This window comes from Stegostoma tigrinum, chromosome 16 (assembly GCF_030684315.1).
Source record: "Stegostoma tigrinum isolate sSteTig4 chromosome 16, sSteTig4.hap1, whole genome shotgun sequence".
In the NCBI taxonomy this organism is placed as follows: Eukaryota; Metazoa; Chordata; class Chondrichthyes; order Orectolobiformes; family Stegostomatidae; genus Stegostoma; species Stegostoma tigrinum.
The window spans coordinates 17,273,941-17,299,735 of record NC_081369.1 but is presented as its reverse complement, the minus strand read 5'-3'; the positions used below and the strand labels follow the sequence as shown (position 1 = coordinate 17,299,735).

Here is a 25,795-nt window from a genome sequence, read left to right as displayed (position 1 = left end):
TACATGCTGAGGGACGCGCTAAAGCTTGGGGCAGCCGCCGCCAAGGTGCGGTGGGGAAAGACCACCGTATGAAAACCCTCGGCCAGAATGGAAAAAAAGGGCCCTATCTGGTACCTGGGCCCAGTTGGCGCCTTCACCAACTGGTCAGGGGGCCAACGGGGACTGTGCGGGGTGACGACTGCCGGGGTATTTTCTTTGCTTTGTTTTTTTCTTCTTTTTTTTCCTTTAGTTGGTGTACGTACCCCCTGGGTAACCCAGAGCAGCTTGCATGACTGGGTAGGTGTATAAATATGTTTTATTTTTTGTACATCTTATGAATAAAGTATACTTTTTCAAATAAAAAAAAGGTGACGGATTATCTGGGAACAAAGCTTCCAGCTCATTGAACCAGCTTACATCCGGAACAAAATAAAGACCCACTCTTTTGTGGAACGTGAGGAGGAGAGCGCTGTGTTGGAGGTGAAAGGTGGAGGTCAGGTTGGCTGTGCACCCTTGCGACCGGTGGATCTTAATGCTGGCTTTGGCCTAATGCTGGTTCAGGGGAGCAGCCAACTGCAACGATGGCTGCGGCGAGTGCTAGTGCCCCGGGTCAGGGGGTCCGGAACACCATCTGTGTTTCAACGAAGAAGGAGGATGAAGGTGCACCTGTGGACCGCACCTTCTTCGTGAAGAGGGTCCTGTTGGACTGTTGTGGGTCCACTGCTGTGGACATTTACTGCCTGCAGGATTTCCCTGGAGGAGGTTTTTACGATGTAACCTTCAGGAGTTCCAAGCTTTGCGAGCGCTTCCTGGAGGTTTTCAAGGAGAAAGGAGGTGAGGTCCCCCTCTCTGTATTGACCGCTGTCCCGCTGTTTATGATGCCGGTGCAGAGGAGCCGTATGGTGACTGTTCACATTGTACAACCCGCATGTGCCAGCAGTTGATGTCCTGACCTTTCTTGGAAGGTACGTGAAGGTGGAAGGGGACCTAACCGACATCATGGACCCCTTTGGCATCTGGACCAGTAAGAGGGAGGTCAAGGTGATGCTGAGGATGGGCGCGGACGGGAACATCGTACAACCACCGTCCAGCTTCACGATCGGCGGGATCAAGGGCTACCTGACCTACGCAGGGCAACCTAAAGTCTGCCATGCCTGTGGTAGGTTAGGTCACGTGGCGGCCAACTGCAAAGCCACCATCTGCAGGGAAGAGGGACACCTCGCAAAGGATTGCCCAAAAGAAAAACGCTGCAATCTTTGCGGGGAAGCGGGCCACCTCTATAGGGCATGCCCGCAGCGGGGGACCCACCTACGCCCAGGTCGCTGGCAGGAGCAATGGGGGCAAGCCCCCCCCCCCACCCGGAGGAGAGGAAGGCACCAGGCCCCTGCAAGGACCCCCCTAATGTGCAGGAGGGCCAGATCGTGCATGGGGGCCCGAGGCCCCGCAGGACGGACCCGAGGCCCGCAAAGCACCCCTACAGGCTCCGCTCCCCCCAAACAACCCAGAGTTGATGGAGGAGGTGACAGGTGACCCAGGGGAGTAGATGACGGTCCGGAAAGCGAGGAGGAAGGCGTGTCGGCGGGCCCCAGCACCGCAACGAACAGGTGGGAAGAGGCAGCTACAGGGGGGCTATAAGAGCTCCTCCAACAAAGGAGATTCGGAGGAGGCCTACCCAAAGCAGAAGCTAAAGATCTCAAGGGAGAAGGAAAGCAGCACCCCGAACCCAGGTGGCGAGAGGCGTCCTGAGGCTCCCTCCGACACCCAGCCACGCGCCACTGGGGCCCTGGAGGCCCCCCCGGAACCTTCAGGCGGGAAGGAGGAAACAGCGCGACCTGAGCCTGACCCAGAGCCGGACTCTCCTGCATCCGTACCCCTGACGGGGTGATGCCACCCGGAAGGCAGCACGGACGGTTTCCTGAGCCCGGACAGCGTCCAGCAGTGAGCCCGGGCAATGGGCATGAAGGGACAGATGGAGGGGCTGGGCCTTGGACTCGGGGAGGGTGCTGCGGTCACTGCCCACAATGGGGGTACGGGTTGCGAGCATTAATGTGCGCAGCATCAAGTCCACCGCAAGATGTGTGTCCATGTTGGCCTACCTGACCACCGTCAAGGCAGACCTCCTGTTTCTGCAGGAGTGCCGGATACCGCACCTCAGCAGGTACGGGAAATGGTCCAGCGCCTGGACCTGTGGGCCTTCGATCTGGTTGGGGGTTAACGACTGTTGCTCCTCGGGCCTGGCTATTCTGCTGTCCGGGCGCAACTTCACCATCTCTCAAGTTCAGGAGGTGGTGGGGGGAGCACCTCCTAGTGGCTGATGTCACCTACAGGAACGCTCCCCTGCGGCTGATGAACGTGTACGCCTCATTTCACTATTGAATGTGGACTACAAAATCCTGGCCAAGGTCATAGACAAGCGGGTCAGGTCTGTCCTGGCGTCGGTGATTCACCCTGACCAAACCTGTGCTGTGCCGGGCAGGAAGTTCGCTGACAGCCTCGCGCTCAACAGGGATACGATCGCCTACGTGCAGGACAGGCGCGTGGACAACTGCCCCGTCAGCCTGGACCAGCAGAGGCCTTCAACTGGGGGTCTCATTCTTACGTGAGGGCCGTCCTCTCCAAATTGGGGTTCGGGGAGGGCATCCGCAATTGGATCCGGCGGCTCTACACAAACATCGTTAGCGCAGTCTCAATGAACGGGTGGGAATCAGACAGTTTTCCCCTCAGATCTGGAGTCAGGCAGGGCTGCCCGCTCTCTCCTGACTTGTTCATGTGCTGTGTGGAGCCCTTCGCCGCATCCATCAGGAAGGACGTGAGCCTGAAGGGTGTGACTATCCCAGGCAGCGGAGGCCTTCAGGTCAAGACCTCCCTGTACATGGACGATGTCGCCGTCTTTTGCACCGATCGTCGGTCGGTGAGTAGGCTGTTGGACATCTGCGGCCAGTTTGAACTGGCCTCGGGTGCCAAAGTCAATAGGGGTAAGAGCGAGGTCATGTTCTTCGGGAACTGGGACGACCACTCCTTCATCCCCTTCACCGTCAGGGCAGACTACCTGAAGGTGCTGGGTGTTTGGTTCGGTGGAGCTGCGGGGTGCACTAAGACTTGGGAGGAGCGTATCACCAAACTGAAGCAGAAGCTGGGCAGGTGGACACTCCGGTCCCTCTCCATCGTGGGTAAGAACCTGGTTGTCAGGTGCGAGGGGCTTTCGGTACTGTTGTATGTGGCGCAGGCCTGGCCTATTCCCTGGACCTGCGCCGCTGCGGTCTCCCGGGCCATCTTCCACTTCATTTTGGGGTTGAGGATGGGCCGGGTCCGCAGGGACACCATGTACAAAGACCTGGAAAATGGGGGAAAGGGTGTACCAAACGCCACCCTCGCCGTGATGGCTACCTTTGTGTGTGGCTGCATCAAGCTGTACGTAGATCCTCAGTACACAAACACCAAGTGTCACTACTTACTGAGGTTCTTACCCGTCCCCGGTGTTGCGAAGGATGGGCCTGGCCTCGTTGCCGCGGAACGCTCCGAGTAGTTGGACCGTCCCGTACCACCTGTCCTTTGTGGAGAAATTTTTGCAGGGAAACACCACAAGGCCGTCAGGCAGTGGTCGGCACGTAGTATCCTCGAGACCCTTCGGGAAAAGGAGAGGGTGGATCCCGTCGTGTAGTTCCCCACGCAGACTGCCAAAGTCCTTTGGCAGAATGCCTCATCGCCAGAACTTTCAAACAAACACAAGGACATTGCTTGGCTGGTGGTGAGAGGGGCTCTGCCAGTGAGATCCTTTATGCATGCCCGGAATCTCTGCGCCACCACACGCTGCCCTTGAGGCGGCTGCGGGGGTATCGAGACTGTCGATCACCTCCTTCTGGAGTGTGCCTATGCGCAGGAGGTCTGGAGGGGGATGCAGTGGAATTTGTCGAGGTTCATCCCGAGCAGCTCCATGACGCGGGACTCCGTGCTCTACGGGCTGTTTCCCAGGACGCACACCGAGACCAACATCAACTGCACCTGGAGGACCATCAATGCCGTGAAAGACGCTCTTTTGGTCTGCCCGCAACTCGCTGGTCTGCCAGCTGAAAGAACTGACCCCAGCCGAATGTTGCAGACTGGCGCACTCCAAGGTCGAGGACTACGTGCTGAGGGCTGCGCTAAAGCTTGGGGCAGCTGCCACCAAGGCGCGGTGGGGAAAGACCACGGTATGAAAACCCTCCGCCAGAATGGAAAAAAAGGGCCCCATGTGGTACCTGGGCCCAGTTGGCGCCTTCACCAACTGGTCAGGGGGCCAACGGGGACTGTGCGGGGAGGCGACTGCCGGGGTATTTTCTTTGCTTTGTTTTTTTTTCTTCTTTGTTTTGTTTTTTCCTTTAGTTGGTGTACGTACCCCCTGGGTAACCTGGAGCGGCTTGCATGACTGGGTAGGTGTACAAATGTCTTTTTTTGTACATTCTATGAATAAAGTATATTTTTTCAAATTTAAAAAAAAGTGACAAAACATCTGAAAACTCACCTTCCAGCTCAGCGAGCAAACTCACATCCACATACTGCAGGATATACACTCCAATGGGCCCTTCTGAAAAGCCATCCCGTAACTGTATTAAGTATTTATTATTCTAAGAATCAGTACGAATTTATGAAAACCAAACATGCTTCCTGATTTTAAAAAAAAGAAAAAGGATTACAGACTTAAACACAATATTTATATCAACTATAATTTCAAAAACTAGAAATACTGTCAAATCCTCCAGCAATCTGTTTCTTTCCCTACACTTCTGTCACATCGCTATCAGTCTCAGTGCTGATGGCCCACTTGAATCCCATTTTATTTCTTGTCCCACATGGAGACTATTCCCGGCAGCAAACCTTAATTTAAGAAAATAAAGTGTGGAGCTGGATGAACACAGCAGGCCAAGCAGCATCTCAGGAGCACAAAAGCTGACGTTTCGGGCCTAGACCCTTCATCAGAAACGTCAGCTTTTGTGCTCCTGAGATGCTGCTTTGGCCTGCTGTGTTCATCCAGCTTCAAACTTTATTATCTTGGATTCTCCAGCATCTGCAGTTCCCATTATCTCTGACTTCATTTAAGAATCCCATTCCTCCCTCCTTCAATTCCCACAGCGTGGCAAATTCCCAGATCCCAGCTCTGTCTGTCGCAATCAGGTAACGTCTCTTCCCACTCTGACCTGGTTCTAAGAATTTGGTGTTGAAGACAAAATAAAAACTTTTGTTGACACAGACAGAAAAGCTGAAAACAATCCACATGACATGGTCACCTCAATCAACTAGAAACAGGTCGGTTTATGATTACTTACACATGCTTGACCGGTGCCGGTAATGGGCATGCGCGAAAGACGGAGATAGAGCGCGTGTCGAACGATGCGCCTGCGCACTAGTTTCTACAGTGCTCGAGCTTTGCTGGACGGTTTTGTTCAAAATGTTTGGAAGGGCCTCGGGAGGGAATGGTAAACGGACTCAAACTGACAGTGTCACTGATGCAAATAAAAGTTGTGCGCACCACAAGCGGGATCGAGAAATCTTTAAGAAATTGAGGTAATTGCAATTTAGGCATTGTTAAATATGTCAGAAAGATGTTACAAGCGATTTAATGTGTCTTTTTTAAAAAAAGCTATATTGTTTGGCACGCGAAGGTGTGAAGCAAAGCTTGCTGCATTATTGTAGGCGACTGACAACTTCAGCGGAAGAAAGTCTTTACGCAGTGGGTTCGGTTTCCACCGAGCATATCACACAGTTCCAGCACAGGATATGTCTGGCACCCTGCTTCCGAAACGCAGCTAGCTCCCCAGCTGGACCAGGCAGGTATCTTCGTGCAGTAAAGGGTTTAAGTGAGCAACACCAGAAAGAAGTAGCTATTTTAGTTTACTCTATCTCACGGTTGCACTAACGTAGCTGCTGTTTTGTGCGGGCAAGTAACGTTTCATGCCTTTCTGTGGTGGGAAGTGTGACAAAATGTGGAAGAAATTGTTCCCTAGCCTTTGCAAACTGTTCGCTTAGGTACTTTGGGTGATCTGAAGTGAACTAATTCGGTTCAGATTTTTCTGTTTTTAACAGCGTAAACAGTCTGCCATCTTTGGGAGCGACGTTCTAAGAAAATACAGATTTTATCTTTTGCTGAAGAAGGGGAAAAAAAGTGACACCAATGGCTGTCACTAACGGCCTGGACGAAGGAAGTTCAGAGATAAGTGCACAGGTGCCAGCTCGGATCCCTCACATGCAGTGCTTTAAACAATCTCAAACTCAACACCCCAATTACTGACCCTAATCTTTAGTTGTAAACCTACATAGTGGTAACGTTTGTCACAGCAACATCATAAATACAGGAAAACTATAGTGTTAATGGTTGCTTCAAACAAAAAAACGTAAAAATAATTCAGTTTGCCATCTGTGGGTGTTTTGTTACAAGTCACGTGATTGGAGAGGTATCTCTAGTTACCCCAGTCTGCTTTGTGCATTGATTTAACGCAGAGAAATATGGAGCTACTCTTAAAAGTGTAGACATTTTAATTTTCTCAATGAAGTTGTTTCCACAGAGAGGTTCTTTTTATGACTTAAGTTGAAATGGATGGAAATGTTTCTTCAAAATTAACTATTAGTGATTGTGGTACAATGGTCTTTCACATTAGAACTATAAATCCAAATCCAAGCTGATTGTTGGGCTTAACACCTTTGGTGTATCCTGAAGTGCCTGCCTTATAATGAAAAATTGTCCCTATCTTACTACTGGTAACGTGTTCACAGAGGTGGGTGGTACGGTAAATGAAAGATACTGTGTGGCATATTGGAACACTTTTGGGATGTGCTGATTTAGGACTAGAGGAAACATTTTGTTGGGGAAGAGCAAAGAAATTCTTATTTTACATCTTACAGTAAATATTTGCTCACAATGGACTGCTTACACAACACACAAATTCCCCTTTGGATAATAAAAGTAAAATGATCAAATGCATAGTTAGTACTTTATTTAGTTCCATAGCTCTTGTAACAGTTGGATGGGGGTTGCGGTGCTAGAGATCAACCAATTGTATCATAGAATCATATAATACAGAGAGGCCTGTTGAATCTGTACCACCTAAAATACATTATTACCTGCACTAAGCCATTGTCTTGAATGTTATGACACTTAGGTGCTCATCCGAATACATCTTAAATGTTATCATAGAATCTGTACAGTGCGGAAACAGGCCCTTCGGCCCAACAAGTCTGCAACACCTCTCACAGCATCCCACCCTGACCCATCGCTCAACCTACCTCATTTACACATCTTTTGACTCTATGGGCAATTTAGCATAGCCATTCCATCTACCCTGCACATCTTTGGACTATGGGAGGAAACCGGAGCACCTGAAGGAAACCCACTGACCTGGGGAGAATGTGCAAGCTTCCCACAGACAGTCACCCAAGGGTGGAATCAAACCCAGGTTCCTGGTGCTGTGAGGCAGCAGTGCTAACTACTGAGTCACCATGCCACCCTGTTACTGGGGACCTGTTGAGGTTTCCTGTCTCGACTACCCTCCCAGGCAGTGCATTCCAGATCCCCACTACTCTCTGTGAAAAAGCTTTTCCTCAAAACCCCACTAAACCTTTTGCTTTTCACTTTAAAATTATGCCCCCTTTCAGAACCAGATTTGTCTCCAAGTACCAAGAAATGTCTGGAATGGGGTTTAAACCCTACACCTTTTCACATGACAGGAGTGTTACCACTAAACCAAAGGCTCAATTCCGGAATATCTACTGTGCAGTGTATTAAATTCACAAATGTTGATATTCATAAAATGGCAGAGAGTCACCACTTAGGATGGAGTTCTTAAAGGATTTCTCACTCTGTAAGCATTTGAATACTAGTTTGTTTGTATGTGAACTTTGTAATCCATTGAGAGAGCGAAGGAAGGTTTCCTGGGCCGACATTGAGTAATCCACCCATTCTGTTTGTTTAGTAAAGAATGTATTTGGTGCAAGATCTATGAAATAAATAAGCTATAAATTATTCATTCTAAAGAGTTAATTGTACTACTTCTCTTTTAAACTTAAGCTGTTCCATAAAAGGAATGAAATATAATGGCATCGGAAGACTATCAAGAAGAGGATGCTTTTTGCTTCAATGTAGGAGGATGGTTCTTTTCAATTCCAAAGTCAAAACTTTTACAGTTCCGTGATTCAGTGTTATGGCAAGAAGCTTCCAGCCTTGTTCATTCTGAAGATGCCAGACTTTTCATTGACCGAGATGGATATATTTTTCGTCACGTCCACTATTATTTGCACACATCAAAGCTGTCTTTTTCCTGCCTTTCAGAAATTAGCTTGTTGTATGAACAAGCGACAGCAATGTGTCTGACTTCTTTGCAACAGGTATTGACTGTAGTTAATTTGTAGATGAAGACATGATTACAAGGATGTAATCTAATCCACCATATTGTTGTGTTTGCTTCCTTATGCGTTGAAGATTGTCAAAGTAAAACACTCAAAATAGAGACAAATCAGTAAAGGTATTGTATGCTGTCTAAAACAAATATCTAACATAGATACTCTCCATGTTGATGTTTGAATTCAGTGAACATGATATCGTTTAAATTCTAACTGGAAATGTAACCCAAAAATATTAATCAGCTGACTTCAACAGACCATATCATCAACTTAAAAAGGATAACTAGACTATCAATTGTGTTGACATTTAATATGCAAAAGACACTTAATTGTGAATTTGAGTAATGAAAATTGCCAAAATTTTGGCAAAGTGGAGACATTGAGCAAGTACATTCCAGGAGGATTTCTCCTGTTTTAGATTCACTTTGAGTTCGGTTTGTACTATTGCTACAATTTTAATGCTGTTTCCTAATTAATTAGTAAAGGGTGCTGGGGACCAGGCAGAAAAGTGGAATTGAGGGGGAGATGAGATCAGCTGTGATTGTGTTGAATGGCAGAGCAAGTTTGAGGGGCTGATTGGTTACTCTTAGTTCTTTTGTCATTATTCCCCTGTTAGTTTTTCTTTGACATATTAGTTGCATTGTTGCATTTTGGTAAGGCAAACCATGGAAGGACTTATACAGTTAATGTTAGGGTTATGGGGAGTGTTGCCAAATAAGGGGTGAAAGTGACAAGTAGACAGGGTGACCAAGAAGGCATTTGGCATGCTTGCCTTCATTGGTCAGAATATTGAGTGTAGGAGTTGGGATGTCATGTTGTGGCTGTACAGGATATTGGTGAGGCCACTTTTGGAATACGGCATATAGTACTGGTCATCCTTCTATAGGAAGAATGTTGTTAAACTTGAGAGGACACAGGAAAACTTTACAAGATTGTTGCTGGAACTTGAGGGTTTGAGATGTAGGGAGAGGGTGAATAGACTGGGGCTATTGTTTCTGGAACGTCAGACTGAGGAGTGTCAGAGGTTTATAAAATCATGAGGGGCATGGATAGGGTGATTAGTCAAGGTATTTTTTCCTAGGATGGGGGAAGTCCAAAACTACAGCGCAAAAGTTTTTAAGGTCAGAGGGAAAGATTTAAAAAGAACCTGAGGAGTAACTTTTTTTTGTAGAGGGTGGTGTGTGAGTATGGAACGAGCTGCTAAAGGACATGGTGGAGGCAGGTACGATTATAACATGTGAAAAGGAATATGGGCCAAATGCTGACAAATGGCACTCAGTCTGATTGGGATGTCCGTTTGGCACAGATGAGTTGGACTGAAGTGTCTGTTTCTGTGTTGTATGACTCATTCCTGTTATGAAGTCAGTTTCCCATTTAGCTTCCATCAATTAGTCTTAGGATGCCCAGTCTCGTTACAACAGAGGCATGTTATTGTCTTAATGTCACTTCATAGGTCTAGCCTTTCTCCCTTATTACTGGGATGTCCATCTGTTTGCACCTTCAAACTAGTACCTACTGCATTTGCAGGTTTTCTATTCATCCAATGTCCTTGTGGAATCCCCGAAGACCAACTTCCCTTTATGATATGTCTACCCCATGACTGTCACCCCACATGTAACTATCTGTTTGAGATATCATAGGCATCTGGTACAATTGCTGCTTTTTGGATCTTTGATTTTTTTTTTCACATTTCTTAGAAACTTGAATTGAAGGAAGATGTATCTTTTTTTTTCCCCTCAGCACAAGTTTTTGATGTCTAACTAAGTTGTAGTGAATTCTAGCTACTAGTTATCCATGATAATAAAATGTGAGGCTGGATGAACACAGCAGGCCAAGCAGCATCTCAGGAGCACAAAAGCTGACGTTTCGGGCCTAGACCCTTCATCAGAGAGGGGGATGGGGGGAGGGAACTGGAATAAATAGGGAGAGAGGGGGAGGCGGACCGAAGATGGAGAGTAAAGAAGATAGGTGGAGAGGGTGTAGGTGGGGAGGTAGGGAGGGGATAGGTCAGTCCAGGGAAGACGGACAGGTCAAGGAGGGGACCTCCTTGACCTGTCCGTCTTCCCTGGACTGACCTATCCCCTCCCTACCTCCCCACCTACACCCTCTCCACCTATCTTCTTTACTCTCCATCTTCGGTCCGCCTCCCCCTCTCTCCCTATTTATTCCAGTTCCCTCCCCCCATCCCCCTCTCTGATGAAGGGTCTAGGCCCGAAACGTCAGCTTTTGTGCTCCTGAGATGCTGCTTGGCCTGCTGTGTTCATCCAGCCTCACATTTTATTATCTTGGAATCTCCAGCATCTGCAGTTCCCATTATCTCTGATACTAGTTATCCATTTCAGGTTTCCTCCTCCTAATTCTAAATATTGAATAATTACTTTAAGCATCTCTTCCTTATAAAATCCTGCTTTTATTTCTTCAATCTATTTGTTAACTTTTTCAGTTTTTAGTTAAAGATTTCAAATGGTCCATGAATGTGTCTTCTGTTTACAAAACACTCCAAGCTGCATCCAAAGCCATTCATGAAAATCCATTCCATAACACTCATGTTTTATGTCTGGACCCTCCATGTACCCATTTTTTTTATCAAACCAAATGCTTCTTAAATTCAGTATATGCAAATCTTAGTCAAGAGTCCCCACTTGTCATGATCCCAGCTGATGGTACTACTGGACAGGTCAGATTCCAGAATGAAACCTGGCTTGATGACTTCATTAGTTAATTCATGTACTGGCACTCACTGAGACATATACAGGGCTGCAGATTTTCTTTGACAACAAAACAAAACCTAATTCAACTAAAACAAATTTAAAAATCAAACCAGGCTATCTAAACATAGACAACAGCTAAAACGATCTTGAAACAAAGTTTCAACTGTTTCCTGACACACTCTGTTCTAGAGACCCAAGTCTAGAGAAATTGCATGCTTTAAGGTTCTATTTAACCGTTTCTTGACAGTTTATCATGAACTGTGAAGATAGTTCAGTAAATCCTTAACAAATATGGTAACTTGTACCTTTTACAAATAATTAAGTGAATTTTAAAGATTCCTGAGTCTGCTCTTCCATAAATTTGTTCTCTATTCCATTTCTGATCACAACTCAAAACAGTATCACACATTCTCACATGTATAGTGTTCAGCCAGTACTGGCAGATATTATACATATTGCAAAATATCTGGATGTCCTGTTTTGCGTCAAGTTAGGATATGTAATGCATACAAACGCAGTAAATGTGGTAGCCATCTGTTACTACAATGGAGTGAACCAATCAATTTTCAAATTATTTTTGATGTTTTGCAACAAAACATATCTTTATTTACAGATTATAAATGCGTGTTCATGATGCAGTTTTCAATAGTGAAAAACAAATTCAAAACTGAACTGTCTGCCACTTCTTTCATTCAGCCGTCTAGCTGTCTTCACTATTGGCTAGGCTAATAAACTTTATTAGAAGATATTGAATAACTTTGAATTTACACTGATTTGTAATATACGGATGAGATGTGATATTGACTTTTGGAGTGGTACGCAACAATGTTTTCATACTATTAAAAATGAAGTGAGTTTCTCGATGCTCGGTTTCTTTTTAAAAATGAAAACTTCTGGAAAACAAATTAAATTTTCAGGACTGTTTGAAACAAATATTGGGTAGAATTGTAGTCTGCACAATTTTTTTTCTCCCATGTTCATATGTTTTACAAATTCAGTTTGTTAGTATTATGCTAAAAGAAATCCTTCAGCATTTGAATCTATAATATACGCAGCTGAATTTTTAACAAATTAGTATACAGATATTTCTGCTATAATGCGTGTTTCGTTATTGTGAATGTTGTTTGGATAATGCACACTTTCTACTGTGCAATGTAGTGATTTCCTGTAGCAATTTCCCTATGATGCAATTTTCTATAGTACGAAGTTACACAACGCAAAATTGTGTTGTAGGAGAAATACCTGTATCTCAGTTTTGGCACTGAAATTATTAGGGAAATAAAGCCTTGGCAAAGATTTCTAGTTTGGGTTGTGGGTGGGGTTGTTAACTTGCTTGCCGACTGGCTTGTTCTCGTTCAGACATTTTGCCACCATGCTAGGTGACATCATCAGTGGAGCCTCTGATAAAGCGATGCTGTACTACTCCTCTTGGAATTTATACTGTTTGGTCTGTTATGGTGAGTAGTGTCATTTCCAGTTTTGATCTGTATGGGTTTGTATATGGGGTCCACATTGTCTGTTTGTTGATTGCATTACGTGTGGAGAACCATGCATTTGGAATTACCATACGTTTCTGGTTTTGGCTTGGGCTACTGTGGTTACCTTGTCCCAGTTAAACTGATGGACTTCAATTGTCTAAGTGTACCGATATTAAGGAGAGTTTATTGTGCCTGCATTAGGATACTTTAAATGGGCCAGGACACACTGCAACACCCTGGAACTATGCAGGAAAGAGGAAGAGCACCTATACAAAATTCTCACTATAAACGGATATCCCCGCGACCTCATCCACCCATGCCTACTAAACAGACAACAACAAGACACAGTACGCCCTAACACACTGGCCACACTGCCATACATCAAAAACATGTTGGAACTGACAACAAGACTCCTAAGACCAGTATTTCCACAACGTACAGAACCAATGTGGTTTACAAAATACCGTGCAATGACTGCCACAAACATTACCCCGGACAGACAAGAAGGAAACTTGCCATCGGAATACACGAACATCAACAGCAGCAAAATAGTGCAACAAACTCTCCTTGATATCGGTATACTCAGACAATGAAGGCCATCAGTTTAACTGGGACAAGGTAACCATAGTAGTCCAAGCCAAACATAGACACGAGTGGGAATTCCTAGAGGCGTGGTTCTCCACCTGTAATGCAATCAACAAACACAGTTGGACCCCATATGCAACAAACCCATGCAGATCAAAACCGGAAATGACACTACTCACCATAACAGAGCAAGAGTATAAATTCCAAGCGGAGTAGAATAACACCGCTTCATCGGAGGCTCCACTGATGTCACCTAGCATGGTGACGAAATGTCTGAACGAGAGCAAGTCAGCAACTTCGAAGTAAAGCCTTATTTAGTTTTATACAACAGACTTTGTGTGTCAAATAGTGCAAAATAATGACAATGTTTGTGCAACACTGTAATCATGGAACTGTGATAATCTTGACTGGACAAAATTATTTAGATGCAAGAACTAGTGAGATAGAATGTAGAATAACTTTGAATGTCTGTTAACTACTTGATAAAGTTGTTAAAGCAAGGCGTTTCACTACATAGAGCCAAATATAAAAACGGCCCATGTACATGCTTGATCAAAGTATCCTTTCTGTTCCTATGCTGATTTGGATTAATGAGATTTGAAATGGACAAAGAATGGAATTTTCACAGGGTCCGAAATGGCCAATGGTGAGAAACTTGGGAAAATACGGCAAGAATGAAAAATGAGATTCTTGATGTTGAAAAGATCTCTAGTTTTTCCCTTGAGGTTTCAACTAGATGAGAATTTTGCTATTGGCTATGGGCCTATTTGCATGAATTAACATCTTGTTATTACTTCATCTCCCATGAATGCAAGTTGATTTTCTTCCCAGTACTAGAGAGGAACTGGACAGTGTCAACTCCCAACTTGGAAGTCAGTGCAGTTACCTGGCAACAATAGCTTGCCAGGCCATTAAGTCCATCTTGCCCAGCATTCCTCAACATCTCAGGGCACATTCTATGGGCAGTGATTGCCTATACCTTCTGTTCAGAGAAGTAAGCATTGGCAAAGCACCAGCTTTATTACATCATCATGGCACATTTCAAACTAATATCTAATACAGTTTAGTATTTCATTGCTGTACTTTGAAGCTCCCTGACACATTACTTTGCAATACTGCTGCCGGGCATCTTTGTGCATGGACTGGCACCAGTCTCATGCATTGGAAGAGGGCAGATCTTAGCGTTCTTAGCTTGCTTTCTTAGCATTCACCTATCTCTGTCTTTGTTTGCCTCTCAGTGCAGTGTTACTTTATTTTGGAACTTATTGGCACAGAGTGGTTCTGTCATACGTTGTCTTTTAGCACAGATGGAAAGCCAGACGATTTGTAATATTTGTCGGCAGTGGACATATTGATTATATGGCACTGTGCTTCTTCAATGTCACACCTGTAGCATATGGCAAAGGCATACTGTCAGTGAAACAGTAAGATTTGTTCAGGTATTTTGAATTTGTTCTTGTTCTACCAAAGGGAAAGGAGCAAATTGGTTGGTGACTCTCTCTCTGAATGGGCATAAGATTGGGACAATACCAGTATGAGATTAGGAAGGCTTAAAACCATGTGTGAGTGTGCGCGTGCTGGAGAATGCAGAACCAGCACAAGATCAAGGAGGGTTAAAATAGTGAGATTTTCAAGGTTGGGAGATATAAAAATTGGAAGTGTGATTCAACTGGTAAACAGTTGAGGATATCATGGGGTTGAAAACTCTTGGGGTGAGTTTTGAAAAGAGTGTTTTCCCTGTGATGGCAATCTCATCAATGGGACCAATTACTGGCACAGGCCAAGTGAAGACCTTGGTAAGGAAGACCCAGGTGAGTTTTTGTACTGACTAATCTTTAAAGTAAGACTTGACCTTTAACTTGTACAAAAATATTTAAGACAGCTGATATGTAATCAATGTTCTTTAAATTAGAGGAAGTAACCAGAAAGAGAGTAATTTAAGGATAAGTCATGGCAAGTTGGTTCACCCTTTTAGAATGCTCTCCTGGTAAGTTGGTTCACCCTGGTAGAATGTGAAAAGCTAGGGACACTTGCAGTGTCCAGTGGACTATGTGTACAGGATCATATGTATCCAACAGAGGTTACTAGAAATCTGTGTTCTGAATCTGGAGTGGTGTCTGGACTCACTGTGGTCTCCACAAGGTTAAGATCTATGTCAATAGTATATACAGCGAGGTGGTAAAGACTGCAAGTCAGGAACTGAATATGTGATCACAAGATGGAGTAAACAGCTGAGGAAGGTAGTGCATGAGTTTCCTGGGGCCACCTCACAAACAGATTTTCTAATCGGATTCTGCTGGGGCGATAGTTTCTCGGGAATGCAGAAGAGTAGAGTCCATGGCATTGAGTGCAAGACCAACAGCAATAGGAAATTCTGTTGTGAGGGAAATACAGAGAAATGTTCCTCCAGCTGTTGATTTGACAATAGGATATGTTGTTTCCCTGAAGTTGAGGTGAATGATGTTACTGTGATGTTGCAAAATATTGTGAAGAGGAAGCAGAAATGCCAGTACCAGTGACCGTTTCAAAGAGGCAGGGGTCCTACAAGCAGAATAAATGGAATAGGAAATAAATTGACTTGGAATGATCATAACATCATTACCTTTAAGATCCTACAAGTGTCATATCAGGAATAGTAAAATGGCCAAATGAATGCAAAACTTAAGAATTTAGGTTCTTGAGACACAAACTGACTGGAGAAGATGGAACCTGAATGATTTGGACATGTTGCATCCCAGCAGATGCAACTGTAACCTTAACACTACATTTCGGCATACTCTTAATAACTTTTCATCTTAGTAATCAATAATACATCTACCTCTGCTTTAAGAATGTTTAAAGATTCTGCATCCACTGCTTTTTGTGGAAGGGAATTTCAAAGATTCTCAACTCTGTCAGGAGAAGATGTTTGTAAGTTTGTCTTCATAGTTTAGAAACAAAGGTGTTAAACTATGATCCCTCATTTATAGATTCTCCCATGAGAAGAAACATCCTTTCCACATCCACCCTCTCAGGTCACTTCAGGATGTTTATATGTGTCAGGTAAGTCACCTCTGACTCTTTTAAACTGCAGAGGATGCAGACCTAGCTTGTCTAGCCTTTCTTCCTAAGGCAATCAACTTGTTCCAAGTTTTAGACTAGTAAACCTTCTGCCATCAGCACATCAACATACTTCTGTAAGTGCAATAACCAATACTTTACAGAGTATTCCAGATATGGTTTCAATAATGGCCTCTATAACTGAAGCACCACCGCTGTGCCCTTGCAACAAAGAATACATTCTATTAGCTTTGATTATTTGCTGAAACTGCATAGTAACTTTCCATGATTCATGCCCAAGGTCACACAGATTTCATTGCATCTCAGAGCTTTGCAACTTCTTGCCATGTAGATTGTATGCCTTTTTAATTCTTTCTGCTAAAACGGGCAATTTGTGCTCTGTTTGCCAGATCTTTACCCATTCACTTAACCCATTTATATGACTTTATAACGTCCTTATGTCATATTCACAACTTGCTTTTCTACCTGTTTATTGTAGCAAATTTAGCTACCGTACCTTCAAACCCTTCATTAAAATCATTTATATAAGTTGTAAAGAGTTGAGGCATCAGCACCAATCCCTATTACTTATCATTCGTCACATTCTAGAAACTTAGCCTCAATACAAATATCTTTTCTGCAGCTTGCTGTAAAATAATTGATTGTCATTTAGGTTTACAAAACTGACCATAATTCATTGTTACCCTTCATGTGTTATTTACCAATTTGAAAACAAATATTATGCCTCTCTTCGTTTTTGTTTTAAATTAGGAAAGTTAAATTCATTGCATGAGCCATTCTTAATATCTTAATTACTGTTCTCTCAGTCCATTCTAGTGCATTTATAAATTGTTAAAAAGTGCATGCCCCTCTTATTACAAATTCAGTACTGTTTGTTTTAAAGCTCACCACTCTGCTTGTCTTTTAATCATTTTCTCAACCTGCCCTGTTATCTTTAATAATTTGCATGCACATACCCCCCCCCCCCCCCCCGGCCAGGTGTGTTTGTTTATGCACTACGTTTAAGCATTTCACCCTCTGATGTATTTCCATTCCTTGTTCTTCCAACCAACCTGCATCACTTTATAATTCTGTGTATTAAATTTAATCTGCTCCCTGTCTGCACATTTGAGATCTTATCATTGTCCCTCTCACAGTTGAGAGCACTTTCAAGTGTTGTCATCTGTAAATTTTGAAATTCTGTTTTTTACACGCAAGCACTAAGTCATTAATATATATCAAGAGTAGCAATGATCCTAGTATTGACTCCTGAAGAATACTAATTTCTGTCTTCCTCCAGTCTGAAGAAATCAACTGTTCCCTGTTCATAACGAACTTTACATCCATGCTGTCGCTGACCCGGTTATTCCATGAACTTCAATTATGTTATAGTTTATCCACCTTCCTTTGGAAGTTTGTGTGCACCACATCAACTGCATTGTCCTCACTGACTCTCTCTATACCTCGTGAAAAGTATAATCTACTTAATAAGCTATGTTGCCCAGTTTTGTCCTTTCACCCAGTGAGAGTGATTTTCCAAGTTGGCGCTGGCCAAAGGGATACTTTCAGACTGGTAGTATGTATTGGAAAATTAAAGATATACTGCACTTTCCACTTATGACACATATGCTACAGGGGTTTATGGTTACTTGCCACGAAAATGTATACAGAGCTACCCTGAATGCCGTATTAAGCACAATGTTTTACAGAGAAATTATACTACAAATATCAATTTGTAGTAGCTTTGAAGCACCCTGCATTGTAGGGCATGTTTGTACTCTTGAGCTTTCCCACTTCTCAAGTTTCCAGTCTTCGATTTTTTTTTGAGGCTATTATTGGACATGTTCCTAACTGAATTACTTTGACCTTCTTGCGTAGTTTTGTTGATTGCTGTTCAACAGTGACAGAGGTCTGAGAGCAGATCACTTGCTTGACTTCTAAGCTCTGAAAAGATGTGTTCAGGAAAATGGGGGAGGAAGGGAAAAGGCAAACCTTAATTTACAAGAGATTATTAATAAAACTATTTTATGAAATTAAGAAGGATCATATATGAAATGATTAACAACTTTTATAAGCTGTACTGATTTAAACTTTAATAGGCTTTGGATAACATGAAAGAAAGTAAACATCATTTACGCATACGGCCTGAAGATGTACCAATCACTAAAAGAGCAAGCAGGAATTATTGGAGAACACGATGTAACAGTAAACCTTCAGAGTTCCAAATCAAAAGTCCAGCATTTTCAGGTAGTTGTAGCTTTCATGAAGATTTTTTTCTTCCAGAGATTTATTTTATTGTCATCACTGGCATAACCTGAAGTGGGTATGATCATAAAGATCTTGTATTTATAAAATATCTAATATTAAATATCTTGACTGTGCTTCACATAGAGAACTTTGAATTGCAGTCACTATTGTAGGAATGTGAGGAACACGAGCATCAGTACTCTACAGCTTGTCAAGCCTGCAGTGCATTCAATATAATCTTCACTTTGCTGTTCACTCTCCATCGATGTATTGGAGATATCTCCTCCCCAAAATCCACAAAGACGACAGTCTGGGCAGACCCATTATTTCAGCCTCCTCCTACCCGACAGAACTCCTCTGTTATTTCATTGACTCAGTCTTCTCTCCTCTGGTCCCATCCCTGCCCACGTTCATCCATGATTCCTCTGATGCCTAATGCTGGTTTCAAAACTTCAAGTTCGCTGGTTTCAGCCACCACCTCTTTACCACTGACGTGCAATCCCTTTTCACATCCATTCCCCATCAGGAGGGTCTTGGGGCTCTCTGCTTCTTCCTGGAGTAAAGACCTGAACCATACCCACCTACCACCACCCTCTTCCGCTTGGCCAAGCTCGTCCTCGCCCTCGCCCTCAACAACTTCTCTCTCTCAACTCCTCATTTTTATCAGGTAAGAGGGATGGCTATGGACTCTAGTTATGCCTGTCTCTTCATGGGGCACGTGGAACATTCCTTCTTCCAGTCCTATTCCAGCCCCCAATACAGCAATAATATCATCGATGCTGCTTCCTCTGTCTTGTCTGGAATTGGAAAACCTCATCGATTTTTGCATACAATTTCCACCCTGCCCTCACTTTCACCTGGTCTATCTCTGACTCCTCCCTTCCCTTCCTTGACATTTCTGGGGATAGATTGGCCACTACAAACCCACTGACTCCCACAGCTACCTGGACTATACATCCTCACACCCCACTTCCTTTAAAGACTCCATTCCATTCTGTCAGTTCCTCTGTCTCCATCACAAATGTTCACATGAGGACAACTACGACAAGGGAGCCTCTGAAATGCCCACCTTCTTCCTCAACCGAGGATTCCCCAGCGCCCTCAATCGGATCCAACCCCTCTCCTGCACTTCCGCCCTCACCCCTTCTCTTCCCTCCCGCAACAGTGATAGGGTTTCCCTTGTCCTTAACTGCCACCCTACCAGCATCCATATCTAGAAGATCATCAGACACCATTTCCGCCACCACCAGACACACATTCCCCTCCCTTCCCTTGTCTGCTTCCTGCAGGGACCATTCCCCCAGGGACACTCTGTCTACGCTTCCTTCACCCCCAATACCCCCCACAGTCTTATGGCACCTTCCCCTGTAACCAGTGAAGGTGCAACACCTGCCCATTTACCACTTCCCTCCCCGATATCTATGGGCCGAAATCTACTTTCCAGGTGAAGCAGTACTTCACCTGCACTTCCCAGAATCTAGTCTACTGCGTTCACTGCTCACAATGTGGTCTCCTCTGGTTTCCTCAATGCAAAGTGTGGACTGGGTGACCGCTTTGCAGAACATCCATGTTCAGCTCACAAAAAAGACCTTGAACTACCTGTTGCCTGTTACTTTAATGCAACACCCTGTTCCCTGGCCAACATCTCTGTCTCTGGCTTGCTGCAGTGTTGCAATGAAGCTTAACACAAGCTAGAAGAACAATACTTCATTTTCTGCTTTGGGACCCTGCAGCCCTCCAGACTCAATATCAAGTTCAATAATTTTAGGGCTTAAACTCTCCCATGTTCCAGCCCCCTATACACAACAGGCCTTGTTACCACTAGCCTGCCATTACACTACCTGTTGTTAGTCACTAACCGTCCCTGCTAATGGCTATTCACCCTCCCAGCCTGATTGTTATCAACTCCTTTGTCCAACTGTCTTTCTCTGTCTTAAGGCTCTACATATCATTTACTCCCTATCTCACCCACTTCCCTATTTTCTATGTATAAACTGATGTTTTCCTAGCCGCCACCAGTTCTGAGGAAAGGTCACTGGACCTGAAACGTAAACTGTTTTATCCTTCACAGATGCTGCCAGACCTGTTGAGCTCTTCCAGCAACTTTGTTTTTGTTGCAACTTTTAAATTTGATGCCCCAGCCAGTGAAGGCAAGCATGCTGTATGCTGCCTTGACTGCCTGATCCACCGGTGTTGCCATTTTCAGGGATCTTTGAACTGTAAGGCCAGATTCCTCTGTATGTTAATGATCCTAAGGGTTGTGTCATTTATTATATAATTCACACCTGAATTTGATTTTCCAGAATGTTTCACTTTACATTTGTCTGGATTAAACTCCACCTGTCATTTCTCTGCCCAAATCTATAATCTGTCTGTATCCTGCTGTGCGCTTTGATAATCCCCCTCACTATCTGCAACTCCCCCAGTTTTGGTGTCATCCATAAACTTACTAATCAGACCATGTACGTTTTTCTCCAGATCATTTCTAGATATTACAAACAACAAAGAGCCCAGCACTGATCCCCATGGAACGCCACTAGTTACTGATCTCCATTCTGAAAAAACATGCTTTCACTGCTACAGTCTGTCTTCTATGACCAAGCTAACTTAGTAGCCATCTAGTCAGCTCACCATGAGAAAATACTTTTTGTACCAGCCTGCCAAGAAATACCTTATCAAATGCCTTACTGATGTCCATGTAGACAACATTCACTGCTCTTCCCTTTATCAATCATTCTTGTCGCCACTTCAAAAAATCTCAATCAGGTTGATGAGATGTGATCTTCTCCTCACAAACCCATGCTGCCTATCACTAACAAGTCCATTTACTTCCAAATGCGAATAGATCCCATCTCTCGGTATCTTCTCCAACAGTTTCCTCACCGTGACATCAGACTCACCACCCTGTAATTACCTGGATTATCGCTGTTCCCCTTCTTAAACAAAGGAACAACATCAGCCATTCTCCAGTCCTCTGGGACCTCACCAGAAGTCAAAGAAGATACAAAGATATCTGTTAAAGCCCCAGCTGTTTCCTCCCTTGCCCATTGCATTATCCTGGGATATATCCCATCTAGCCCTGGGGACTTGTCTGCCTTAATATATTTCAAGTTACCTAACATTTCCTCCTTCGTTAAGCTGACCTGCCTGTGGGTATTCACACACCTTTCTTGAATCTCAACATCCTTTGGTCGATACCGATGTAATGTATTAATTAAAGATTTGACCCATTTCCTCTGCCATCTCGCACAACCTTCCTCTTTATCCTTGATGGGCCCGCTCTTTCCCTGGTTAACCTCTTGCTCCCTATATATGTATAAAATGCCTTGGAATTCTTCTTAACTCAGCTGGCCAAGGACTTTTCATAGCCCTCCTAAATCCCCCGTTTGAGCATCTTCGTACTTTCTCTGTATTCTTCAAGTCTTGTCTGTTTTTAGTTACCTAGATCTTAGGTATATTTGTTTTTTTTTGACTAAGCTGATAATTTCTCCTGTCATCTGTAGTTCCCAAAACCTGCCGTTCCTGTCTTTTATTTTGATAGGAACATGCCTGTTCTGCACTCTAATCAACTGGTCTTTAAAAGACTTTGACATATCAGATGTGATCTTACCATCAAACAGCTGCTCCCAATCACTTTTCAAATTGTTGCCTAATTCAGTTTAAGTTGGCCCTTTACCAACTTAACACCTTTATCTGGGAACTAAACTTGTCCTTATCCATAAGCGTCAGAAAACTTACAGAATTATGATCAGTATTCCCAAAAACTCTCCCATTGAAACTTTGATCACCTGGCTGGTCTCATTTTCTCATACCAGGTCCTGTATGCAACTCTCCTACCTCTCTTGCATCCTCTGTCTCCATCTAAAACATTGATAATGCAGAACATTATGCTTCCAACCCTATCCCTCTTTTAACCACATCTCTAATAGCAACAACATCTTAATTGCATGCATTAATCCAGGCTCTGTGTTCATCCTTCTCTCATTTTATACTTCTTGCATTGAGGCAAATAGAGTCCAAACCTCCAGTTCGGCTGACCTCAGCAACCTCTCCCTGACTCTTCTTCCTCTTGCCTATATCTGCATTAGTCTTAGGCTCTTCCACAATCTCTATACTAACTGACCTGACCTGACCTGCCCCTTCGCTTCCCACACCCCTGCTACACAAGTTTTAAACCCTCCCAAGTGGACCTATCAAACCTCGCTGCCAGGATATAAGTGTACAGGCCCCACTTTTCCTGGAAGACAATCCCAATGTTCACATTTCTAAAGCCCTCCCTCATACACTAGCTCTTTAGCCATGTTCATTTGTACTTTGTCTCTATTCCTAGCTTCAGTATTATGTGAGATTACTACCTTGAGATCCTCCTTTTTGGTTTACTACCTAGCTCCCTGAAGTGTCATTGCAGGACTTTGTCAATCTTCATGCCTATGTCATTTGTGCCAAATTGGACAAGGACTTCTGTTTACCATCCGATTTCAGGATGCCCTGTATCTGCTAAGAGACATCCGCAACCCTGGCACCAGGAAGCAACATGCCTTCCTGGAGTTTCTCTTGTGGCCACAGAAGTATCTATCTGTGTCCCTGACAATCAACTCTCCAATTACTTTTGGTCCACCATGCCTTGTCCCTGCCCTCCACAGCAGGGCCTGTTGTGGCGTCAGTAAACTGGCTGCTGCTGCTGTCATCTGATGGGCCATCTTGTTCATTAGTACCCAAAACAGAATACTTGTTAGTTAGACATCAAAACTGCACGTAGTACTCCAAATATTGTCTTACCAAAACCCTGCACAATTTAGCAATATGTCTTACATTTGTGTTCCAGTCCTCTTGCAATAATGGCCAGGATGCCATTAGTCTTTCTGACAGCGTGCACAAATTTTGTTTTGTCAGCAAAATTAAATATTATCACTCGCTGTCTCTTCATTTAAGTCACTATATTGTAAACAGCATATGCCTCAACAGTGATCCTTATGGCACTCCACTAGTTACAGCCTTACAATTTGAAAGTAGCCTATTTATCTTACTCTTCGATTCCTGTTTGTTAATTACTACACTGTCCAGGCAAATGTATCAACCCTAACTTTGAGTCCTTATCTTGTGTATTAACTTTGAATGTGGCACCTTATCAAATGCCCTTTGGAAATCCAAGTGTATACAACATCATGAGTATTGCGGTCAAAAGAATTTGTTAAAAGCTTTGTTTTGTATGCATCAGAAAAAAAAATCACATGGAATAGCAAAATAAAGGGAAAACAGGAGTAGAGGAATGTGTTGATTGTTTGGTAAGTGGACTTTGGAGGTGTTGCTGTGGAGAGGGCACCAGTTAATGATGGACAGTTAACTGCCAAACTATGTTTAAATTTTAAATAAGGAACGTTGACACTAGTTAAAGAATTATACTGAGAAGTGAATGAGTGAATGGCTGTCACCTATTCTGTTGCATTGGAACAGGTGCAACATGTGTGCATTTTCTTTTTATCTATAAAAACAAGGCAGTGTATTAATGTATGCAGCTGCCAGTGGATGTAAATGTGCCAATCTGCAAACCTGACTGTCAATTCTATGTTGTCATTGTATTTCTCCTCACACTCAAGGTTATTTGCAAATATTGTCCAATTGTGGAAATGTATCTAATGTTTGACACTTGAGTTTTGCAAGCATGGGCTGGTTGGATACAGTCAGTACCTTGCTTATTGAGAACAGTTGAAAGGATATGTTGTTTAATATGTTCTGTTAGTCTTTAGAACGTATGGCCTACATACAATTCACTGATACCGAAATTGATATGCCGCATTGCTAATCTATATAAAAGGCAGAATGTCTTTTTTTGAGCTTTTAGACTACCTGGGAGTCTGGGCACTTTTCAGATCTGATCAAGGTACACTGTTTTACATGATGGCTTTAATGTAACCTATTTGAGTATCAAGATTGCATAGTCAACAAATGGCTCCAGCTCTATTTATGAGCTTGCTCATTTATAACTAGGAACTGTTGAATCCCTATGCGAATACTGATCAGGGAAGGTAGATTTGCAGTAGATGGTAGTAGAGAGAAAACAGGCAAATTTCACAATGAGTACATTAAGGGAAGGGACTGTATGTGATTCCTTCATTTCACAGGTAAATTTGAGTGTAGATTAAGACCATTAAGATGTGCATGGAAATTCTTGCAACTGCAGATTCAAGTAAAGCAAACATTATCTACATATTAAAGATGTGCAAGAGTTCCATTGTACCCCAAAAGCTTTTGTGATTTGCTATCTATTTGGGCATACACAATGTTGTTAAAACCAAACATTTGAACTCAGCAACTTGGCAACTGTGTTCAATGAATACTGGTTCAAACAATGGCAGCTGGACTAGGTCATCATGAAGTACATGCCTTCTTTGAGTGTTGCATTTGTGAAACATTGTGATACAAGTACTGTATGGCCTTTGCAAATGTGAAGGCAACTTTCACAAAATTGCCTTCACTGGCCATATACATATTGGGATTCCCACAGTTCCATACGTTGTAAGGATGTCCTTTTTAAATTACCTTTATAAATAGGTTCTGAGCCATTTGTACGCTACTGGCTTGAAGCTGAAATTATGTATGTTAAATCTATGTGCAATATAATTGTTATCCTGATTGGATTTCTTGTTGTGTATAATGCAAAACCATGAAAGGCACAAGGCCAATACTTTTGGGGCTGAAATGTTCCTAGTTTACCTCCAAATTACCCTAAGTAAGGTGTCCAAAAATTTGAGCATTGGGTGACTCCATTTGTTTCGTGTTGCTACAATGCAGTAGTAACACAATTAGTCTTTGTCACTAACATGATTTTGTTGCCAAGCCAAAATGGTGTTTTACCTATCTCACAAATGAGAAAAAGATATGAATTTCACTGTCAGTATAATGTTATGTAGGCCAAATGTCTCCAAAACTGGGACATTTTTTTTCTGATTTTAAAAAAATGTGTAATACAAAATTTGATGAAGGGACAACTGTATTGAGGAAGCGAGGAGGCTGCAGAAGCACCTGGACAGCTGAGGAGATCAGGCAAAAAAACGTAGAGAAAGTATGAAGTTTTCTATTTTTGGTAGCAAAAATAGACTCTTTTCTAAATGGGGAAATCTGAAGCACAAGGACTTGGGAGATCTAGTTCAGGATTCTCTTAAAGTTAACATGTAGATTCGCTGCCACCTTTGGGCTCCGTATTAAGGATGGATTTGCTGACCTTGAGTGGGGTTCAGAGGAGGCTTATAAGAATGCTCCTGGAAGGAAGGGCTTATCATATGATGAGCGATTGAGGACTCTGGGTCTGCACTTTCTAACATTGAGAACCCCTCAGCGTTCTAAACTGAAACTTGCAGAATAGTGAGAGACCAGTATAGAGTGGAT

At 43.4% G+C, this 25,795-nt stretch overlaps 1 protein-coding gene and 1 long non-coding RNA gene across 2 annotated transcripts in view; one reads left to right on the top strand and one right to left on the bottom strand.

Annotated features, from left to right (window-relative positions):
- LOC132210632 (uncharacterized) overlaps nucleotides 1-5,317 on the bottom strand; it is a 53,925-nt gene extending 48,608 nt beyond the window's left edge. The window contains exon 1 of the long non-coding RNA XR_009446775.1: nucleotides 5,283-5,317. This is a non-coding gene — a long non-coding RNA (uncharacterized LOC132210632). The remainder of the gene's footprint in view (nucleotides 1-5,282) is intronic.
- A 29-nt stretch (nucleotides 5,318-5,346) lies between these two features.
- Nucleotides 5,347-25,795, top strand: part of LOC125459928 (BTB/POZ domain-containing protein KCTD19-like) — a 118,733-nt gene continuing 98,284 nt past the window's right edge. Inside the window, 3 exon segments of the mRNA XM_059651529.1 lie at nucleotides 5,347-5,520; nucleotides 8,018-8,334; nucleotides 18,262-18,409. Coding sequence (XP_059507512.1) covers nucleotides 8,044-8,334; nucleotides 18,262-18,409 — 439 coding nt within the window. The 5' untranslated portion in view covers nucleotides 5,347-5,520; nucleotides 8,018-8,043.